Source organism: Xenopus laevis, chromosome 5S (genome assembly GCF_017654675.1).
Source record: "Xenopus laevis strain J_2021 chromosome 5S, Xenopus_laevis_v10.1, whole genome shotgun sequence".
Taxonomy (NCBI): domain Eukaryota; kingdom Metazoa; phylum Chordata; class Amphibia; order Anura; family Pipidae; genus Xenopus; species Xenopus laevis.
The window spans coordinates 125185374-125206564 of record NC_054380.1 but is presented as its reverse complement, the minus strand read 5'-3'; the positions used below and the strand labels follow the sequence as shown (position 1 = coordinate 125206564).

General features: G+C 39.6%; 1 protein-coding gene across 2 annotated transcripts in view; it reads right to left on the bottom strand.

Moving 5' to 3' along the window:
• asap2.S (ArfGAP with SH3 domain, ankyrin repeat and PH domain 2 S homeolog) overlaps positions 1 to 21191 on the bottom strand; it is a 144143-nt gene that overhangs the window by 62287 nt on the left and 60665 nt on the right. For both annotated transcript variants that reach the window (XM_018265926.2, XM_018265927.2), the window contains exons 3-6: positions 16449 to 16594; positions 9625 to 9699; positions 8096 to 8145; positions 6450 to 6579 (exon numbers count right to left, since the gene is read on the bottom strand). In XM_018265926.2, the coding sequence (XP_018121415.1) occupies positions 6450 to 6579; positions 8096 to 8145; positions 9625 to 9699; positions 16449 to 16594 (401 nt within the window). The remainder of the gene's footprint in view (positions 1 to 6449; positions 6580 to 8095; positions 8146 to 9624; positions 9700 to 16448; positions 16595 to 21191) is intronic.

Here is a 21191-nt window from a genome sequence, read left to right as displayed (position 1 = left end):
GTTCGATCGAACGATTAAATCCTTCGAATCGAACGATTCGAAGGATTTTAATACAACGATCGAAGGAATATCCTTCGATCAAAAAATCACAGGCAAGCCTATGGGGACCTTCCCCATAGGCTAACATTGACTTCGGTAGCTTTTAGCTGCCGAAGTAGGGGGTCGAAGTTTTTCTTAAAGAGACAGTACTTCGACTATCGAATGGTCGAATAGTCGAACGATTTTTAGTTCGAATCGTTCGATTCGAAGTCGAAGTAGTAGTCGAAGGTCGAAGTAGCCCATTCGATGGTCGAAGTAGCCCAAAAAACACTTCGAAATTCGAAGTTTTTTCAATTCGAATCCTTCACTCGAGCTTTGTAAATCTGCCCCTTAGTGTTGTAGTATTTCTGGTCAGGTGATCTCTGAGGCAGCACAGATAGAGTCATGAAATGGTGGTTCAAGGCAAGAGATGTAAAAGGGCAATATTTATGTAAATATATATTCCAGTTTGGTAAGATTCTTTAATATGTCATTCAATTTGATATAAACTATCTGTTGCTTAAGTATTCATTTTGGGGGTATAGTTTTCCTTTAACACTCGTCAGTCAACGGAGCGTCGTCTAAGAAAAACAAATCTAAAAATAATATTCAAATGAACAGGAAAGTGTCTTCCATCAGAGACGGATCACCCTGGTTCTCGAGAGGTCCAACGACAGCTTTCCATAAGCCTAAGACAGACATTGAGGGAAATAAAGAGGAATGTCAACCCAAAAGTTGCTTTGAGTATAACGAATAGAACATGTTATTCTCAGCAAATTCCCAATATATATTAACAAATTTGCAGTGGTTTCCATCCTCAGAGGTTTTACACTTATTTGCAAGTGCTACACAAAGCAGTATATGTGTTATTGTCTACATTCCCTGCTCTACTGGCTCTATTAAATAATATATTAGGAGAAATGCATGTTGGTAGGACAGTTTTACTTTCATCCTACCCTTCTATCCAAGAGAACATAAAGAATCCCCTTTATTGGGACAGCCTCAATATATAGGTATGGGATCTAATATTCGGAAACCCATTATCCTTAAAGCAATTACAATATGGCCATCTCCCATGAACTCTATTGTAAGCAAATCATTTGAAATATTCCAAAGTATTTCCTTTTTTTCTGTGATAATAAAATAGAACCTTGTACTTGAGCAAAACAATCCTATTGGATTTAATTAATATTTAAATTATTTTAGTGACATTAAAATTTTTCTTTTCAAAATATCAATCTACATTAAGAGGCAGATTTATCAAGGGTCGAATTTCGAAGCTAAAAAACTTCGAACTTCGAATTTTTTGGCCGTTTTCGGTCAAGTATAATCGTTTAATCGATCGTAGAAATCGTTCAAATCGAACGACTTTCAAAAAAAAAAGTAGACTTTTTAAAACGTAGCCATATTTTGCCTCTGGGTTCTAGGAGGTCCCCATAGGCTAACATAGCAATTCGGCAGGTTTAAAGTGGCGAAGTGTTAACGTTTTTTAAAGAGACGATTTTTGAATGGTCGAATATTCGAAGTATTTTCAAATCAAAGTCGAAGTCGAATTTGGCCTATTCGATGGTCGAAGTACCCAAAAAATACTTAGAAATTCGAAGTTTTTTAATTTGAAAATTCACTTAGACCTTTGATAAGTCTGCCCCTAAATCACCTATAAGTCATGTTGATCATTTTTCACTGATAGTTCTGCTTTTGTAAGTAATTGTCGCTTGAAGTTCCTAAACCTGACTGTCCCTTCTACAACTATCAGTTAGAGTTTCTAATGCTAACGGATTACTGCTGCACAAATATGGCAGCCCCCTCATAGAGGAACAGGGTAGTAAGGAAGGTAATGTAAAAGCATCAGGCAAATACTTTTATGTCAAAATTATAAATAGCATTCAAAGACAATGTTATGATAGATAATAAAAAAGGTTATTTTCTGATGTCAATATCTCTTTAAGGTACGGAGATCCCAAATTACGAAAAAGATAATGGGATAATACATCCCATACCTGTACAATTTTCTGTTGCTCACATTAGCACATTACATATAGACGCAGAGAGAAACAATGATAAATATTTCTGTGCAACAGATGTTGCTACTGATAGCGAACAATATTACTGACTACTTGTTTGTGTCTCAGACTGCCAACTCTATTGGCCACTGATTTATAAATACCTGTATTTCGGGAACAGCGTCTCTATTTTGGTTAGCCTGGATGATTTGTATTTGTTATATATATCTGAAGTAAGAAATTGTTATGCAGAAACCTCAGAATACAGTATATCCATACCTTAAGTCTACTAGAAAATCATGTAAACATTAAATAAACACAATAGGATGGTTTTGGACTATTTTATTTATATTTTAGCTGGATCATGTACAATGAGCTGTTTTATTACTACAGAGAAAAAAGGAAATCATTTTTAAAGATTTGAATTATTTGATCGAAATGGAGTCTATGGGGCAAATTCACTAAAGGACGAAGCGCCTAACGCTAGCATTAATTCGCTAGTGTATCGCATTTTCGTTAAATCGCCGATTCACTAACGGACACTGGCGTAAATTTGCTAGTGTTACTTCACACCCTTACGCCTGGCGAATCTGCGCAACGGACGTAACTACGCAAATTCACTGACGCGCGCATTTTTCTGAACGCTTCCTTTAAGGCCAGACTTCCTTAGCCACCTCAGACCAGGCGAAGAGTAGATAGGGATTGCTTCAAAAAAAGTCCCAAAAAACGCTGGAGTTTTTTCTTTTTTTATGGGTGATAGGCTGAAAAAGATCGAAACATTTTTTGGGGCTACCATCCTTCCCCCCCCTACATTTCCTAACTCATGGCAACTTAACTGTACAGTGGGCACATGTGTAGGGCAAAATAAAAATTGTATTTGCTGTTTTGAAGGTTTCCCAGGCTTGTGTAGTGCTGATACGTATTCCTCCATTGTAACTTGAATTTGGCGCCGTATGCAAATTAAACATTGGCAGCTTAACTTCGCTTTGCTTGGCAAATTAACGCTAGCGCAACTTCGCAACCTTACACTTCCCCTGAGCGCAACTTTGGATTTTAGTGAATTTGCGTAGCGCTGGCGAAAATACGGCTGGTGAAGTGTGGCGAAGCGGACGCTGGCGCAACTACGAATCTTAGTGAATTTGCCCCTATGAGAGATGGCCTTCCTGTAATGCGGAGCTGTTTGGATAATGGGTTTCCAGATAACTGAACCCACACCTGTATTTCCTTTTTCTTTTCAATAATAAAACAGTACCTTGTACTTGACGGCTAGAAAGATGCATAAATCCATATTGGTGGCAAAATAATCCTATCAAGTTTATTTCATGTTTAAATAATTTTTTTAGAAGGCTTTAGGTATGAAGATCCTAATTACAGAAAAAAAACCTATCCAGAAAATTCCAGGTCTCAAGCATTCTGGATAACAGATCCCTTACCTGTAATAGAAATGCTGCAAATGAAGGGGTTGTAGAGTACTCTAACAATTCTGTTTGATTTTCAGTGAGTTCAGTTTGCCAGGCTGTCGGACACTGAGCAGAACTGGTGTAATAGACACAATATATTATGTCACAGCAGTGACAGCACTAAGTCAACACTTATACATAATTCATAGCCTGCTCTGAGCAGCTTTGTACCACCTCTAGCCTAAGGGCAATGTCAAGTGCAGAGAGCACAAGGCCATGTTAGAGTCTCATATATCAGATGCATTTTTAATGCCGGCAACGCAAATTAAATGTAGCGAAACCCATTAGTGTTCATCCAAGCGTATTCAGTTAGCTGTATTTTAAACACTGTTCTTTACAGCGTGCACAATGTTCTAGTGTTTTATCAGATCAATGTTGGGATTGTGGAATGCATTAAAATGTATCATATTGTTCTTTTTAATTGACATGTGCGCAGCAAACACAATTTGTACTGGTGCGTCATAAGCGCATTTGCATGCATATGTGCCTATACATGCCTACATGACCATATGTAAATGACGTGTCAGTCTTTAACACTTTATCGTATGTAACCCTTCAGTTTAACGATACCCTGTTGCCATTGGAAAACCTGAACATTACCACACCCTTGAGGGCCAAGCCTGAAACATGTAGTGGAACATTTACTTCCCCAATAAAACAAGTTGCAGTCCAAGTTTACTGCCTTGGATTTGCCCTGCAATATACCATATTTTCAGGGCCGCAACTAGGGGTAGGCAGAGTAGGCATGTGCCTAGGACGCAAAGCTGGGGGGGCGCCAGGCACGCACCTCCTCTGTCGCCTATCCCCAGTCCGGTGCCCGACACTTTGTGGTTTTTATGTCTTCTTGCGCTCCTGCGCATGCGCACATTCGCGTCAATTCGCGCATGCTAGCAAGCGCAAAAGAAGTAAAAACTACCGCTTTTCTTGCGCATGCGCACACGAGCGCCACCTTGCGCATGCGCACTTGGGCTAAGCCGGCGCCGCGTCCGCCGGCTTGCCTTGGGTGCCTGTGCGGCACGGCCCGGCCCTGCATATTTTATTTGATCATCTCCCTCCTATAGACTCTATTTTATCCAAATAATCCAAATAATTAAAACAGTACCTTGTACTTGTTCCAAACTAAAATATTAACCCTTATTGGAAGCAAAACCAGCTTATTTGGTTTATTTAACGGTTACATGATTTTTTAGTAGATTTAAGGTAGTGATCCCCAACCATTGGCTCTGGAGCATCATGTTGCTCACCAACCCTTTGGATGTTGTTCCCAGTGGACTCAAAGCAGGTGCTTTTGCATTCCTGGCTTGGAGGCAAGTTTTGGTTGCATAAAAACCATGTGCACTGCCAAACAGAGTCTCCTGGAGGCTGCCAGTTCACATCGGGGCTACCAAATAGCCAACCACAGCCCTTATTTGGCACCTCCTTTGACACCTTTCAATTGAATGTGGCTCATGAGTAAAAAAAACGTTTGAGGACCACTGCAGTGAAGCCTCAGGTTGTAAGTGAACACACACACGGCAACGGACAACCTAGATGCACAGTTCTGCATTTGGTTGTGATGAACAGGTAAGGGGTTTCCTTTCAGAAGTAGGGTTTATGCAGCTGGGAAGGGGGAAGGGCAGTGTTCAGTACAGGGGCCCCAATTCTAAACAACTGTTAGAACTTCATATAACTTAAGGTGAAAGATGTTTTTTCACAGGTGATGCAAGTTTTTATTTGAAAAGCCAGTTAGGGTGCAGAATGAGATACACTCCTTCTGTGGAAGATTAGGTGATAAAATAAAAATTGTAAATACAGATATGCGGCACTCCGGATAAAATGAATAAGAAAAATTTATTCCAACAGTAGATCCACATGGCCTGAGGCGGCGCTGGTGGCTGAGCACCCGGTTCAGAAGTGGAACGAGTGGAGGAGGAAAACCCGCGAGGAGTGAGTTTGGAGCAGCTCTATATCTATTTTGATCAATTAAAAATCCTGCATCACCCCAAGAATGTTACCTGCAGTTTTCCACTGCTTTAAAGTCATATGCAAAAATTGCTTTGATTCAGCTGAATTGCAAACAAAATCCTTGATTTTGTGCATCTATATAGATAGAAAATGTAAATTATGCGGGTAGACTGTCAAGGTTGGGGTTCTCTGTAAAAAAAGGCGCTTGTGAGGGGACATGATTACACTTTACAAGTACATTAGAGGACATTATAGACAAATAGCAGGGGACCTTTTTACCCATAAAGTGGATCACCGTACCAGAGGCCTCCCCTTTAGACTAGAAGAAAAGAACTTTCATTTGAAGCAACGTAGGGGGTTCTTCACAGTCAGGACAGTGAGGTTGTGGAATGCACTGCCGGGTGATGTTGTGATGCTGATTCAGTTAATGACTATAAGAATGGCTTCGATGATTTCTTGGACAGACATAAAATCAAAGGCTATTGTGATACTAAAATCTACAATTAATATAGATATTATATAGATATATAGTTTATCTGAGTGTATGGAGGGGTCAGTGTGAGTATATATGTATGTATGGATGGATGCTGGGTTTCATTTGGAGGGGTTGAACTTGATGGACTTTTGGTCTTTCTACAACCCAACGGAACTATGTATAGACAGTCCTTGCAGCCTATTTTCTAGAGGTGTAAACGAAATTTCTTTGGCATAATTTGTCGGCGCTAAAATTATGATGATATTCCAGATATCCAGATATGAGGCTACTGCTTTGCTGCTTGCAGCCCCAATAGCCAAACTCGGGTGGCAGAATGGATGCTTAGATTTACTAATAACAAGTCAAAATGTCTAATGTTCCTTTAAGTGAACAAGACAATCCCATAAACATATTTAAACATAAGCAAATAAATTCAAGAAGGGGCAGTTTCATAGGCAAACAAGGTTGATCATTCTAACACAACTGCTTTATCTTGTATCCATGATACTGCACACAAGATCATCTTGTCAAAAAGTAAAGAGCTGTTACCTCACACATCTGGAGCTGAAAAAAACGTCTTTCTTTCTCCATTTCCTCAGCAATTTCAGCCCCACTGATCTCAGTGCGGATCATTCCATGCATCTTGGCATGCTCCTTCTTCTCCTTTTCAATTTTGGTCCTGCATTAAGAAAATTATATAAATAAATGACAGCAAAGGATAAAGTTTTGTTTCAGTCTATTTCCATATCACAGAATATGCACAACGACAAATTGGAAGATATGCATATGATCAGGCATCAATGTCACATTTTTTGTTCCAGAACATATGCATACCTCCCAACATTTTGGAAGTAAAAAGAGGGACAAAATTTTTTTTCCCGTACGTAGCGCAGCAATTTTTTTGACCACACTCCTTTCTGTGGCCACACCCCCTAATTACCATTTTTGTTTTACAAAATTTGGCAGGTTATAAAAGTTTGAAAATATTTCTCCTTATCTAAACTGTGTTTTTGTGTCTCACAATTGTTACAAAGTATCTTATTTGCACCTGTTAGCTGTTCTGAGCTCTCTGCTAAAAGCCAATTAAGTGAAAAACTTTGTTTCTTTTTCTGGCTGTTCAGTGCAGAGAAAAGAGGGACTTTCCAGTACAAATGAGGGACTGCGGGTTGAGCTGTCATAAGAGGGACTGTCCCTCCGAAAAAGGGACAGTTGGGAGGTATGACATATGGAATATGTAAAATAACCTTCTGCACTGGTCCATTTCAATTTCTGCATTTGGATAGCAGACAGATATAGACTTTTGGGCAAACATGCATTAAAAATGTATCACAGGGAAAATGTTAACTACTTTCAGGGCCATCGGGTCATGTACCCGCTGGGCTTCTGGCGTGTCAGGTTACTAACTATTCCAGCAGATGACAGTTGGTGTCAGACACCAGCGATGAGCAGTTGTTTCATTCATAGGCCACCCATTCACTCCAGGAACACTGCAAAAAATCCCTGGGGGAACACCGTACAACAGCAACAGTGGACTGATTTATGGAGCCCTGCTTAGATTGTGCCCCTTGCCTGCAACAACTATACAAGTGTTTTAAAATCAAGATGCAATTGCTGCCCTACAGCTGAACTATAATTTTCAGAGAACAGAAACACATAATTTATTTCAGAGTCCACTATATCAGATATATATTATGAGTTTTATGCTTTATGAAGGTTTTGTCCATACTGTTAAGATATTGCTTTTAGGCATTATTGTAATATTAGTTAATGCAAATCTTTGGGGCAATTTTATGGTGCAATGTCATGCACTGCTTCCTTATAGACAAATGCAAGAGGTCCTCTGCACTCAACCCATTATCAATATATTTAAGACAGAGACATTTTGTGCATACTGCTACTGAAAAATGCCTTACCCTTTAAACAAAACAGGGATTGTTTGTCCATATATTGCAATATATTTAAGCTGGCCAACTACGTCAAAGTCATCCCATATCTGGCCAGTCCTACGCTCAATTTTCATCTGATTCATTAAGAATTCAATTGCTTAATTATACATTTTTACAAAGGGACTAAGTTTTACCTGCAAATTACTTGCTGCTTTCAAAGTAAAACTCCCAAACTTGCACTGCTTCCTTGCAGATTTTTTGGTTCACATGCAGAGACACACACACACATTTAGAATTTGTATCACTTACACTTTAGTTTCATAATCTTTCCAGGCTTTTTCGAATGGCTTTTTCAAATCCTGTTGAGAAAATGAATGAAAGAAATGTAAAAACTTGCCATGCACAAAAGATCTAAAATCTAAAAATGTATTTAAAATATACTTCAAAATTACTTCCTTAAAGGGGCAGTATACCTTTAGATCAACATAACTCAATGAATAGGGCTTGTGCTGAACATTTTTTTTCTACTGTTTATAATTTCTTTAAAGGAACAATAACACCAGAAAATGAAAGTGTTTTCAAGTAATGAAAATGGCTGCCCCCATGGCTTCTGATGAAGTGGCAGGACGCCACGAAACGCGTTAAGCGGGCAGCCACGGTTCAATGCTGCTGTAATCTGCTTTTATATGTATAGTAAATAAAATTTTCATTTTTTAATACTTTTTACTGGACTCCTACGGTGCTCCGCTGTTTTTTCTTCTTCTCCTTGGAATTTACTTGACCGCATGGGATGGCGGCTGGGTGTGCAGCACGTTTGAGTCCAGCGTCTGGTAAGAGCTCCCACTAAATACAATTTTTTCTGCCCATGGCTACAAAGCAGCTTGTTTATATAAACTATAGTAGAGTTTCTGAAGCAAACACACCAGTTTTACTAGTGCAGGCAATAGTACATTACATTGACATTCCACTAAAACACTTTCATTTTTTGGCATTACTGTTCCTTTAAACAATCTGAAGCTACTGCATGTTTGGTTCTTACAAAATTGATAGCTAGATTCCAAGAGCAAAAATAATCTCCCTGCGTGGATTTCGAGTAGTCAGAACAGTCACAATGAACAGTGAACGGAGGGGGTTGCTTATACAGGTATGGAATCCATTATCCGGAAAACCGTTGTCCAGAAAGCTCTGAATGATGTTCCCATAGACTCCATTTTATCCAGATATTCCAAATTTTAAAAATAATTTCCTTTTTCTCTGTAACAATAAAACAGTAGTTTGTATTTGATAGAAACTAAGATATAATTAATCCTTATTGGAAGCAAAACCAGCCTATTGGGTTTATTTAATGTTTACATCATTTTCTAGTAGACTTAAGGTATGAAGATCCAAATTATGGAAAGATCCATTATCCGGAAAATGATTATCCATGAGCATTCTGGATAACAGGTCCCACACCTGTACAGAGCTCAGCATCTCTAGTTTAACTAATTAAATTAATGGTAGGATTGGGAGTGTTGAAGGAAAATTATGCTTTGTTAATACTTTATAATGCAAAAAAAAAAAAAATACATACTAATAAATGATGAAACTGGCATGTATTTTAAAAGAATAGGCAAAATGTATTTTTAGCAATAGATTTATTTATTTTGCTCATGTTGAAAAAAGATTTACATAGGTGTATACTACCCATTTAACTAGCTTCTGTGACCATAGCGTGTGTGATAAAGATTGTAAACTCCACTGGGGAAGGGACTGGTAAGAATGATGCAAAATTTCTAAGCTATGGAATATATTTCCACAATATAAAAATAAAAGGATAGTAACGGAGGTTTACATACCCCTTTTACCCCCTTAAGATCTCCCTTCAGTAAGCTGTCCAGTGGAAAAGTGATGATGTTATTCATGTTTTGCACCTGGGGGAAAGAAAATACACAGAATATTTGTGAACAAGCAAGTTACAAGCCAAAATGGAAACAAGTAATGAAATTAGCACAAATAATTTGGAATGCCGTTAATCCATACATTTTGCATCAGTCAAAAGCGGTAAAAACAAATGTGATGTTCACCAGCTGAGTGGATACATTTATTACCAATTATTATTAAAAAAAAAAAAAAAGATGTCACTTCCCCTAACAAACCCCAATACACGTACCTGGCAGGTCAGATTCTACTGCTGGTGGCACTTACAGTAAATGGCCACTTAGCTTTCATTTTTAATTTTCCCTTTTTATTTGTTAAAACATTGAAAGGTGAATTACTGTATATTTTCCACATGCAAAAATCAAAGCACCAATTCCCCTGAGGCAGCAATGTCCCATTTTGAGGAACTGAAAATATGCGCCCTATTTAAAGGTAAAATAAAGCTCAAGAAATAATTAGTCTAGACAAGTTACAGCATATGTTTTGGGCTTCTGTACCAGTCCAATGCAATCACAGCCCTTTAGCAGGGAAGATCTGTGCCTCAAAAGATGACCCAGTAGCTCCCCATCTTCCTTTCTTCTGATTCCCACCACATGTTCTGATGTCAATTAACTAAGCTTAGCAACCAACAATATGTGCATTTATAGAGGTGACCTCCTGAGGACGGCTATAGTTTGATAGCCAAAATGTTGAGGAATAAAATCACAGCCCTTGTGGCTTTTTTTCATACAAAGTCATGTGAGTGCGGTCTTTTTTGTAAATTTTATGTAAATTTTACCAGCACCAAGGCATTTAACCATTTTATTGTGGAGTACACCAGGTCGGATTCTTTTATATATATATATATATATATATATATATATATATATATATATATATATATATATATATATATATATATATATATATATATATGCAAATATATATGCAAATTAGGGGTGGGAAGGGGAAACATATTTTACATATATGCAAATTAGGATTTGGTTCGGTATTTGGGCGAATCTTTCACAAGGATTCAGGTGTTCGGCCGAATCCAAAATAGTGGATTCAGTGCATCCCTAGAAATCTGGACCATAGCAACCAGATTGCTGAAACTGCAAACTGGAGAGCTGTTGAATAAAAAAAAGCTAAATAACCACAAAAACCACAAATATTAAAAAATGAAAACCGTTTCCAAAGGGTGTCATAATATCATTTACTACATCATACTAAAAGTTAATGCAAAGGTGAACAACCCCTTTAACGACATCATGGATGTTTTAGGGCTACCAAATCTCTGGCCTGGTTGAATGGCTAGCCACTTCCTCCCTGATTACCTCTCAAAGCCCACCTATTGTGTTACAATATCCTTGAAAAAAAGTGTGGCCTGGTATCTGTAGGTTGTGTGCATCAATGGTCAGAATTGTCTTCTCCCTGAAACCTCCCTAATAGATCTCACCAGCCTCTTTTCCCTAAACGATCTACTCGGTCAAATCTCAGGATAGCTTGGTGTCAATGTGGACCGCTAAGTGATCCCTCCTTCAAACCAGTTGGACTCTACTTTAACCACTGATCTAGTTTCTTAGCCATTGGAGGAGAATATGACAGTGATCATGAATATATACATATATACATAACTTCACTGCCAATTCCCAATACAATCCCCCAATGACTATAAAGTACAAAAGAACAATAAATACTACCAGAGCAATCTAATCAGTGGGAGATTCTTAATCATGCCCCAGCAGCTCATGCCCATTAACTGTCATTAATTCACTTGTCAGCCCAGGCCCAAACACAGACAAGCCTGCAGCTAATTAGTGCCTAGGAACATTGCTTGGCTGCAGCAGATCATTAGCTTGGCTAATGCACAGACATAAATGCTATCCGTGTCTATCTGCGGGCTTGGCTCTACCCACCTGAGTGCTCCCTACTGCTGCTGGTCTTGTTTATGAATCTGTATTAAAAAATGATACAACACCAAGATATAAATTTAATGGTGCAATTCTGAAGAACCAACAAAAATGCACAGTTCTCTGCATCAACTGTATTTTAACATGCTTGTTCCCTTTAAACATAAGAATATACATTCTGCATTAAAAGCAATAACGTAGCTAATTTCCCACTTGTTCCATATGGCCGATCTGTTATGTATACACAGAAGCCATATTTCAGACTAATATAACATATCAGCACATTCCCCTTAAGCATATGAATAAGAACTATGGAATCTGCTATTCATTGTCCTTCTGCCATGATTATTAGTCATTAGGATTAGCTCAGAAACCAGCTGGGGTTGTGAAAAAGCAGGGAGTCCCCAAATATGGAGCCCTATAGATATATTTGCACCCTATATATTACACATGATGTAGGGAGAACCAACCTTGGTATCCACCAAAAAGAGGCATACCAGCGAACCTGACCAAAATACCAAAACACAGGAAACAACACCTGATAACCTGCAATAGATGCAATTATTGGCTTAAAATAAAGTTGGAAATCCTCTCTAGAAAAGGTCAAAACAATGCAATGAGTTTGTTTTTTTCGGTTCATTATCCGTTCCCGACTGTTCTACAAAAGATCTCAATGGGCATCATCCACCTGAAAACTATGGTACTCCTAGCACCAAAATCCACCTGCAAGCTATTGTGCGCCTAGCATCATCATCCACCTGTATGCTATAGTTCTCCTAGCAACAGCATCCACCTGCAAGTTGTGGTTCTCCTAGCAACAGCATCCACCTGCAAGCTATAGTTCTCCTAGCAACAGCATCCACCTGCAAGTTGTGGTTCTCCTAGCAACAGCATCCACCTGCAAGCTTAAGTTCTCCTAGCAGCATCATCCGCCTGCAAGTTGTGGTTCTCCTAGCAACAGCATCCACCTGTAAGCTATAGTTCTCCTAGTAACAGCATCCACCTGCAAGCTAAAGTTCTCCTAGCAGCAGCATCCGCCTGCAAGTTGTGGTTCTCCTAGCAACAGCATCCACCTGTAAGCTATAGTTCTCCTAGCAACAGCATCCACCTGCAAGCTAAAGTTCTCCTAGCAGCAGCATCCGCCTGCAAGTTGTGGTTCTCCTAGCAACAGAATCCACCTGTAAGCTATAGTTCTCCTAGTAACAGCATCCACCTGCAAACCGTGGTTCTCCTAGCAACAGCATCCAACTGCAAACTGGGATTCTCCTAGCAACAACATCCGCCTGCAAGTTGTGGTTCTCCTAGCAACAACATCCACCTACAAGCTTTGTTACTTCTATCAACAGCATCCACCTGCAAGCTATTGTACTTCTAGCAACACCATCCACCTGCAAGCTATTGTACGCCTATCATAATCTACCTGCAAGCTCCTAGCAACAGCACCCGCCTGCAAGCTATAGTTCTCCTAGCAACAGCATCTGTCTGCAAGTTGTTCTCATAGCAACTGTGTCTGCATGCAAACTGTGGTTCCACTAGCAACAGCATCCACCTGCAAGCTACAGACCTCCTAGCAACAGCATCCACCTGCAAGTTGTGGTTCTCCTAGCAACAGCATCCACCTGCAAGCTAAAGTTCTCCTAGCAACTGCATCCACCTGCCAGTTGTGGCTCTCCTAGCAACAGCATACACCTGCAAGTTGTGGTTCTCCTAGCAACAGCATCCTCCTGCAAGTTGTGGTTCTCCTAGCAACAACATCTACCTGCAAGTTGTGGTTCTCCTAGCAACAACATCTACCTGCAAGCTATGGTTCTCCTAGCAGCAGCATCCGCCCACAAGCTCTGGATTTCCTAGCAACAGCATCTACCTGCAAGCTATGGATCTCCTAGCAACAGCATCCATCTGGAGTAAAGTCATCTCTTTTGTCTGCATACTCCATTGCACCTTGCCCTTTTGGCAGCATCCAGTGATAAACATAAGGTGCAGTGATTTAAGTGGTAAAATTCACTCATTGCATAGGCAATTATACATAATACATGGCCTAATTAAACACGGGCTTACAGGATTGCTTGGCTATATTAGCTTTCCATAAATCCACCTGGTCCATAGATGTGTTACAAATGAGCAGTGGGAATGACCTGACTGTCTGACAGTAGGATGTGTGTCAAAGAACAACAGCTGGTGCTATGCAGGATCTTCCAAAATATTTCAGAAAAGTAAATATTTACATGCACATACCTTCTATTTTTAGAGGTGTATAAGGTAATGGCAAAACCCCATTCTCTATACTACATGTCCCTTGAATGCCAGGTTACTCGTGCCATTTATATAAGTATTACAGTAGAGCAGTTATCAATAACAACCAGCAATAACTTTTCGATTAACATTCTGCGAGGTGGACAATAAAAATAAACTGATTGATTGCAATGGACTGCCGCACTAAAGCATTTCATATCTGTATTAGTAAATGAGCCCCACTCGTCATGTCTGACATAAAAGACACGGTTCCTTTGCTAGAGATTCTGGGAATTGTGAAACAAATGTGAAGAATGTGAGCGTGACAATCCTCAATCAAGAAATATTGTTAGCTCTGCTTATCTTCTGTCCAAATCAGACAGTGGCTTTCAGTTCCAGGCTGCCCCGCGTGTAGAACTGATCTGACTACAAATACATTTGGCACAAACATAAAGGGGAAGTGTCATTCTGTGGCTGAACTGTAAAATCTCAGTCAGTGCTTTTACTTTCTATTCCTCATTTCATGATGAACTCAATAAAATGAAAGTTATTACCATTACCCTACTTTCTTATTGCAACAGACATTTACTTACTTACTATGTGAGTGCTACAGATACATTAATGAAAATATAGATCATGTTTTAACCCTCAAAAAGAGGAGAATCTAGTTAAGATTCTAGGTTATTTTGAATACGTTCTGCTGTGGGTTTAAAATGTTCCTTTCATTTGTAACAGAATTGGAAGCAGCTGATAGGCTTAGTTGCTCTAAGTAAAAGCATATACCTGTTGGTGAACTGGAACTCCAAGGATTAGGGCATCTTTGGGTAAATAGTTAGAATGGAGTCACAACCAGTTGCCATTGGGTAATCATAAATAGAAAATTGCCATTTTAAAAAATAAGGGCCGCCCCATGGGATCCTACAATTCACGTTGCACACAAACAAACCATACATGTTAGGTCACATGAGCCAATTAACAGACAGAGTTGTGTCTTTTACTTGCACGCCTCTTCCTGTTACAGTTAGAGCTGTAGTATTTCTGGTCAGGTGATTTCTTAAGCAGCACAGACACCATCTTAAAATGAAATCTCAAGTGAAAAGATGTAAAATGGCAATATTTACTTAAAGGACCAGTAACTTCCAAAAAATTTAAAAAAAAATTGTTTGTATAGAATGAAAAAAAGACACCAAGACATATGTAACTTTAAAATCGCAAAGTCTTTATTAAAAATTAACTTAATGCCAAAAAAAATTAAGGTGTTGCATAGGAACGACAATACTGGGTACTGTTGTCCTGCACTGGTGTGTTTGCTTCAAAAAAACAATTATAGTACAAGTATAAACAAGCTGCTGTGTAACCATGGGGGGCAGCAATTAAAGCACAGAATACACAGTAGATAACAGATACGTTCTGAAGAATCCCATTGTATACTACAGAGCTTGTCTGTTATCTGCTGTGCATCCTGTGCCTTTCTTCCTTTTTCAGCTTTCAATGGCTGCCCCCATGGCTACACAGCAGCTTGTTTATATAAACTATAGTAGTACTTATCTGTTATCTACTGTGTATCCTGTGCTTAAATGGCTGCCCCCATGGCTACACAGCAGCTTGTTTATATAAACTATAGTAGTACTTATCTGTTATCTACTGTGTATCCTGTGCTTGAATGGCTGCCCCCATGGCTACACAGCAGCTGGTTTATATAAACTATAGTAGTACTTATCCGTTATCTACTGTGTATCCTGTGCTTGAATGGCTGCCCCCATGGCTACACAGCAGCTTGTTTATATAAACTATAATAGTACTTATCTGTTATATACTGTGTATCCTGTGCTTGAATTACTACCCCTATGGCGACACAGCAGCTTGTTTATATAAACTATAATAGTAAGTATCTGTTATCAACTGTGTATCCTGCGCTATAAACTATAGTAGCGTTTCTGAAGCAAACACACAATCTTTCCAGTCAGCACAACACTACATTATATTTTCATTACTTTAAAACTTTCATTTCCTGTTGTTGCTGTTCCTTTAACAGTAATTAAAGGTGGCCATACACGGGCCGATAAAAGCTGCGACAGACCGAGTCGGCAGCTTATTGGCCCGTGTATGGGGGACACCCGAAGGGCTTCCCCGATCGAGATCTGGCCATCTCGATCGGATGGGACTAAAAATCCCGTCAGATTGCGGCCGCCTTTGTTCGTTGATGCAGTCCCACTATCCGACCGCCCGTCCCTAGGATCCGATCGTTGGGCCCTAGGGCTCACGATCGGATCAGCCCGATATTGCCCACCTGTGGGCATATCGGAGAGAGATCCGCTTGTTTGGCGACATCGCCAAACGAGCGGATCTCTCAGTGTATGGCCACCTTAAGAGGCATATAGCCATACAGAAAAAGTAACCACAAGCAAAAGAACCAAGGGCCACACATTCTGCTTCTGTATACGTAAATATACACATTATTTGTTCACCTTTGAGTTGACTTTAGTATGATGTAGAGGCTCATTTGCCTTTTTCTTTTGAGTCATTCCAGCTTTCAAATGGGGCTAATTGCCCCCATCTAAAAAAAAAAGCGAATGCTCGTAAGGCTACAGATTCACATTTAAGGCATTGTTACTTACCAGGTTTTTGAAAAGTGCTGTTAGCTCCTTGGTGAAGACTGAGAATTTGAGGAAAGCAGTTCCCAAATCAGGGTCATCCCTGCAGACGCAGTTGCTCCCGAATTTTTCCAGTGCTTGAGTGTACTGCTCTTCATTTTCCACGTGAGCTTTAGAAAAACAGAAAATGTAAAAGAAAAATGATTACACAATGGCATTTCCGAAGGACTCTTTGTTGTTGGGTCTTTACCCATCCAGAGAAGTGCACCATACATGACATGTTCATAGGAATTACAATTCTATTCCATTAAAATGCCCAGACTCAATAGCTATAGGTTACTGAGCAACAACAGACAATAAAAATAATTTGTGGTCATGAGATCCTTAAAGGGGTGGTTCACATTTCAACAGTACCACCAAAAAATGAAAGTATTTTAATGGAATGACAATATAATGTATTGTTGCCTTGCACTGGTACAAATGATGTATTTGCTTCAGAATATAGCTAAAGTTTATATAAAATGCCCATGGGGGCAGCCGTTCAGGCACAGGATACACAAAAGATCAAAAATACGTTCTGAAGAATCCCATTGTATACTACAGAGCTCACCTGTTATCTGCTGTGTATCCTGTGCCTTTTCTCCTTTTCCAATGGCTGCCCCATGGCAGTGGCATAACTACCGGGGGTGCAGTGGGTGCAATTGGGCCAGGGCCCGCACCCCCTCAGTGCCCCCCGGCAGCTTGCGCGTCACTGGAATCTGGCCAGGAAATAGAGTACGGAGGGGGGTGGGGGGCCCAGCTGCGCGTCCCGCACCAGGGCCCATCCCCCTCTAGTTACGTTTCTGCCCCATGGCTACACAGCAGCTTCTTTATATAAACTAACTGAGGCAGCCATCTTGGATTTCACTGGCTCCTCCTACCTATATCTTCCCAGCCAACTGCAGCTTATCAAACCTTCTAAGCTATTTTCAAATCAGCCAAACCTATGTGTGAGAGTAGTGCTGCCACCTGCTGGAAGTTAGTGTGTGCCCTTCATTTGCATAATAACATCACCAGCAGGGGACAAGATAGAGAAATCTCCTGATACTTCTAGTGGAGGAGTTTACTAAAACAAGGCATTCTGGGTAGAATACTCAAAGCAGTGTTACAATCTGAGCATGCTCCTGAAATTTGCATATTATAGTCTCTGTTAAGGGATTTTTTAAAACCTGTAGTTTTTTTCAAAAAATTATATATGTAGTTTGATTAAACATGTTTATGTTGTACTGATCAGATTGTAAATATGTGTTTGATTTTGACTGTGATTGGTGCCCTTTAAGACATTTTCATTTTTTGGTGTTACAGTTAACTTTTAGTAATAGTTATAGAATGGACAGATCTAAGCAACTTTTCAATTGGTCTTCATTATTTATTTTTTATATTTTTACCTTTTTTGCCGCTTACTTCTTCCTTTCTTTAGCTTTCAAACAGGGGTCGCTGACCCCATCTAAAAATATATATATTTTGTAAGGCGACAAATGTATTGTTATTTCTTGTAGGTAGAAGAGGCACCTACCTAGGGAGCAAGGATGGTGAGGGCACTGGGCAGTTACCTGTTAAAGGCTCTTCTGCCTAACCCTAGTTCATGTTTGCTCCCCACTCTCCCCTCCCCTCCCCTCCCCTCTGTCACTCTCTCCTGCCTCCCCTCTACCACTAACTCTCCTCATTCCCCTGTGCCACTCTCTCTCCTCCCTTTCCTGCCCACCCTCTGCCACTCTCTCCCCTGTTGCACCAGGCCCTCTCCAATTCATATTCCAGTCTCTTATTGTAATCAGTGCATGGTTGATAGGGTAATTTGGACCCTAGCAATCGTATTGCTGAAATTGCAAACTGGAGAGCTGCTGAATAAAAATCTAAATAACTCAAAAACCACAAATGATAAAAAAATTAAAACCAATTGCAAAAGTTAATGCAAAGGTGAACAGATAAAAGCACCTGCCATGAAACTCCCCTAAATACAATCCAAAGGTGAATGCACCCCGCCCAGTAAAATGAACCCCAAACCTTAGTGGCATATAAAAACCCAATACTACACGGAGGGACTTGCATAAGTTACAGCATCACAGGTTTCATTATTACTACATCCATTTATATGTGACCTTTCTGGGCAGAAGCAGCATTAACTTGCTGTGATCACAAAACATTGTATATTTCAATGTACACAGAAGAGAACGTTGCTATATTGCTTACAACTGCAATGATCATCATAGGCAGCAGGACAACATTTATTTTAGCCACCAGAGGTACCAATGCCATTGAGAAACATGGCAGTCTGTTAGCGGTGGTGTAAGAAAAAGTAGCTCCCCTGATTATTTAATGTCGGCTTTGGATAATGAGCTCAATAACGTTCAGTATAAACTTCACTGGTAACCTGAGCATCTGAAACCATCCTTCCTAAACATGATGCAGTGCAGAACTCGCACGGCTGAAGATGCCAGGGCACATTAGTGCACGGACACATGAACATCTTTGCACAAATTAATCCCATTTGCACGGCTGGGATATTTTTATAGGAGAGTCTGGGTTGCATGGTGAATGTGCACAACTCATGGAAGAAATCCAATGTAGTTGAATTCAAAATCAAATTCCAGCGCAAATTGTCTTTTCTTTTTTGTAAGTCCAATGGCTGAACTACTGACATTATATTCTAAATAATAAGAGACCTGTGATTACAAGGCAAAATATCCAGAAATCTGCCCTCATCAGGAAAAGTATGACTTTTATTTTAAAATAACCTAAAATTACTCTATACAGCCCCTGGAAAAACTTGCCTTTTTTGCTTTTCATGCACTCTTTCTCTCTCTCAAACTATGAAGGCCTCAAAGAAGTGCCTGCTGGACATGGTCACCTACTGCTCCAACTGAAATCAATCAGGCATGCACAGTAGGCACCTCGTTCAGGTACTCATAGTCAGAGAGAGAAGGAGTTAGGGTTGCCACCTTTTTTCACATGCGCCGATTCGTTTTCCAAAGTCGCCCGAAGTTGTCTCAAGAGGAAACTTCGGGCGTCTTTGGAAAACGAATTACCGCGTGTGATTAGCGCCAGCGTTTTTTTTTTTTCATTTTAGCCGGTGCAGAGTCAGGGAAGGCATTTGGGGAGATTGCAAAGACGAGGCGATTAGACGCCAGGTGACCAAATCTCCCCAAAACGCCCAGTGTGGCCTAACCCTAAAACAGACACACACGAAAAGAGATAAAGGATCCCAGAATGAAAAATTGCATTGGATGGATTTATCTGCCCATTATTTTGATTTGAAGATAATATGTCGATGCAAGAAGATAAGAATTTTTAAACAGGTCAGCAGATGAGCTTAAAGGGTTGGTTAACCTTTAAGTTAACTGTTAGTATGTTATAGAATGGTCAATTCTAAGAAACTTTTCAATTGGTCTTCATTTTTTATAGTTTTTAAATGATTTGCCTTTTTCTGCTGACTCCAGCTCCCCTTTGAAACAGTGATGCATTTCTGTTTATTTCTGATATTTAACTGTTTTGGAATCACACATCTTTACGTTTTGTAGCGCTATACCTGTTTTCCTACGAGCAGAAGCCATGCACTTAATGATGGGCAATAAGGGACTTGCTCACAAGACCTTACGGCCTAAAGTGGCCAAGAGTAAAAGGTAAAGTGTTTCTGCCACTTGTTTTGCAGATTTCAATAATTCAATGCTGTTATTTATATGAAATATTCATAGATCAGGGGCCGTCCAGCGGTCAAATTGACATGGAAATGGGTAAATGCTTACACAGCAACTGTAATTCTCGTTAAACTAGTCATTATGATGACTACTGCAAACATCATGCCTCTCTCTCTTTTACATTATTCAGTAAGTTTATACCTGCCCAACTTGCGGTCAAGCTTCTATCCCGCACTGCCCAACTACAGGTTGTTGCTCCGGATTGCCCACTGTTCCCTAGTACGGGTACGGGACCTGTTATGCAGAATGCTCAGGATTTGAGGTTTTCTGGATAAGGGATCTTTCCATAATTTGGATCTTCACACCTTAAGTCTATTACACAATCATATAAACATTAAATAACCCAATGGGCTGATTTTGCTTTCAATAAGGATTCATTATATGTTAGTTTGAATCCGGTACAAGATACTGTTTTATTATAAGGAAATCATATTTTAAAATTTGGAATATTTGGATATAATGGAGTTTATGGGAGACAGCCTTTCTGTAATTAGGAGCTTTCTGGATAATGGGTTTCAGGATAAGGGATTCCATACATGTATATCAGAAAGCCTCTCAGACTTTTGTATTTTTTCCTACTTTTAAATAGGGTGCACCTAGTTCTGCCAAATCCTAAATAGACAACAAAACTGCTGGGACACAATAGGAAAGGAATTGGTAAAGACCAAGGTTCCTAGTTGAAATCCCAGTAGAACCCTACAATCCATTTCAGCCTCATTGTTTTCAGCATTTTTATATCATGCATCTGTATAAAATGGGGAATAAAAGCGTGCATATTCAAATGCAGTATTGAATATACTAATATAATATTTGGCATTTCCATTTTTAGTATAACTGCACATTTTTGGGTAACTGTACGTGAGCCTACTCGAAGTACAATGGCAGTGATTATTATTAGTCTGAAAATGTGGTACCATCGGAAAACTATGTTTTTTTCAAAACACATCAGTTAATAGTGCTGCTCCAGCAGAATTCTGCACTGAAATCCATTTCTCAAAAGAGCAAACAGATTTTTTTTTATATTCAATTTTGA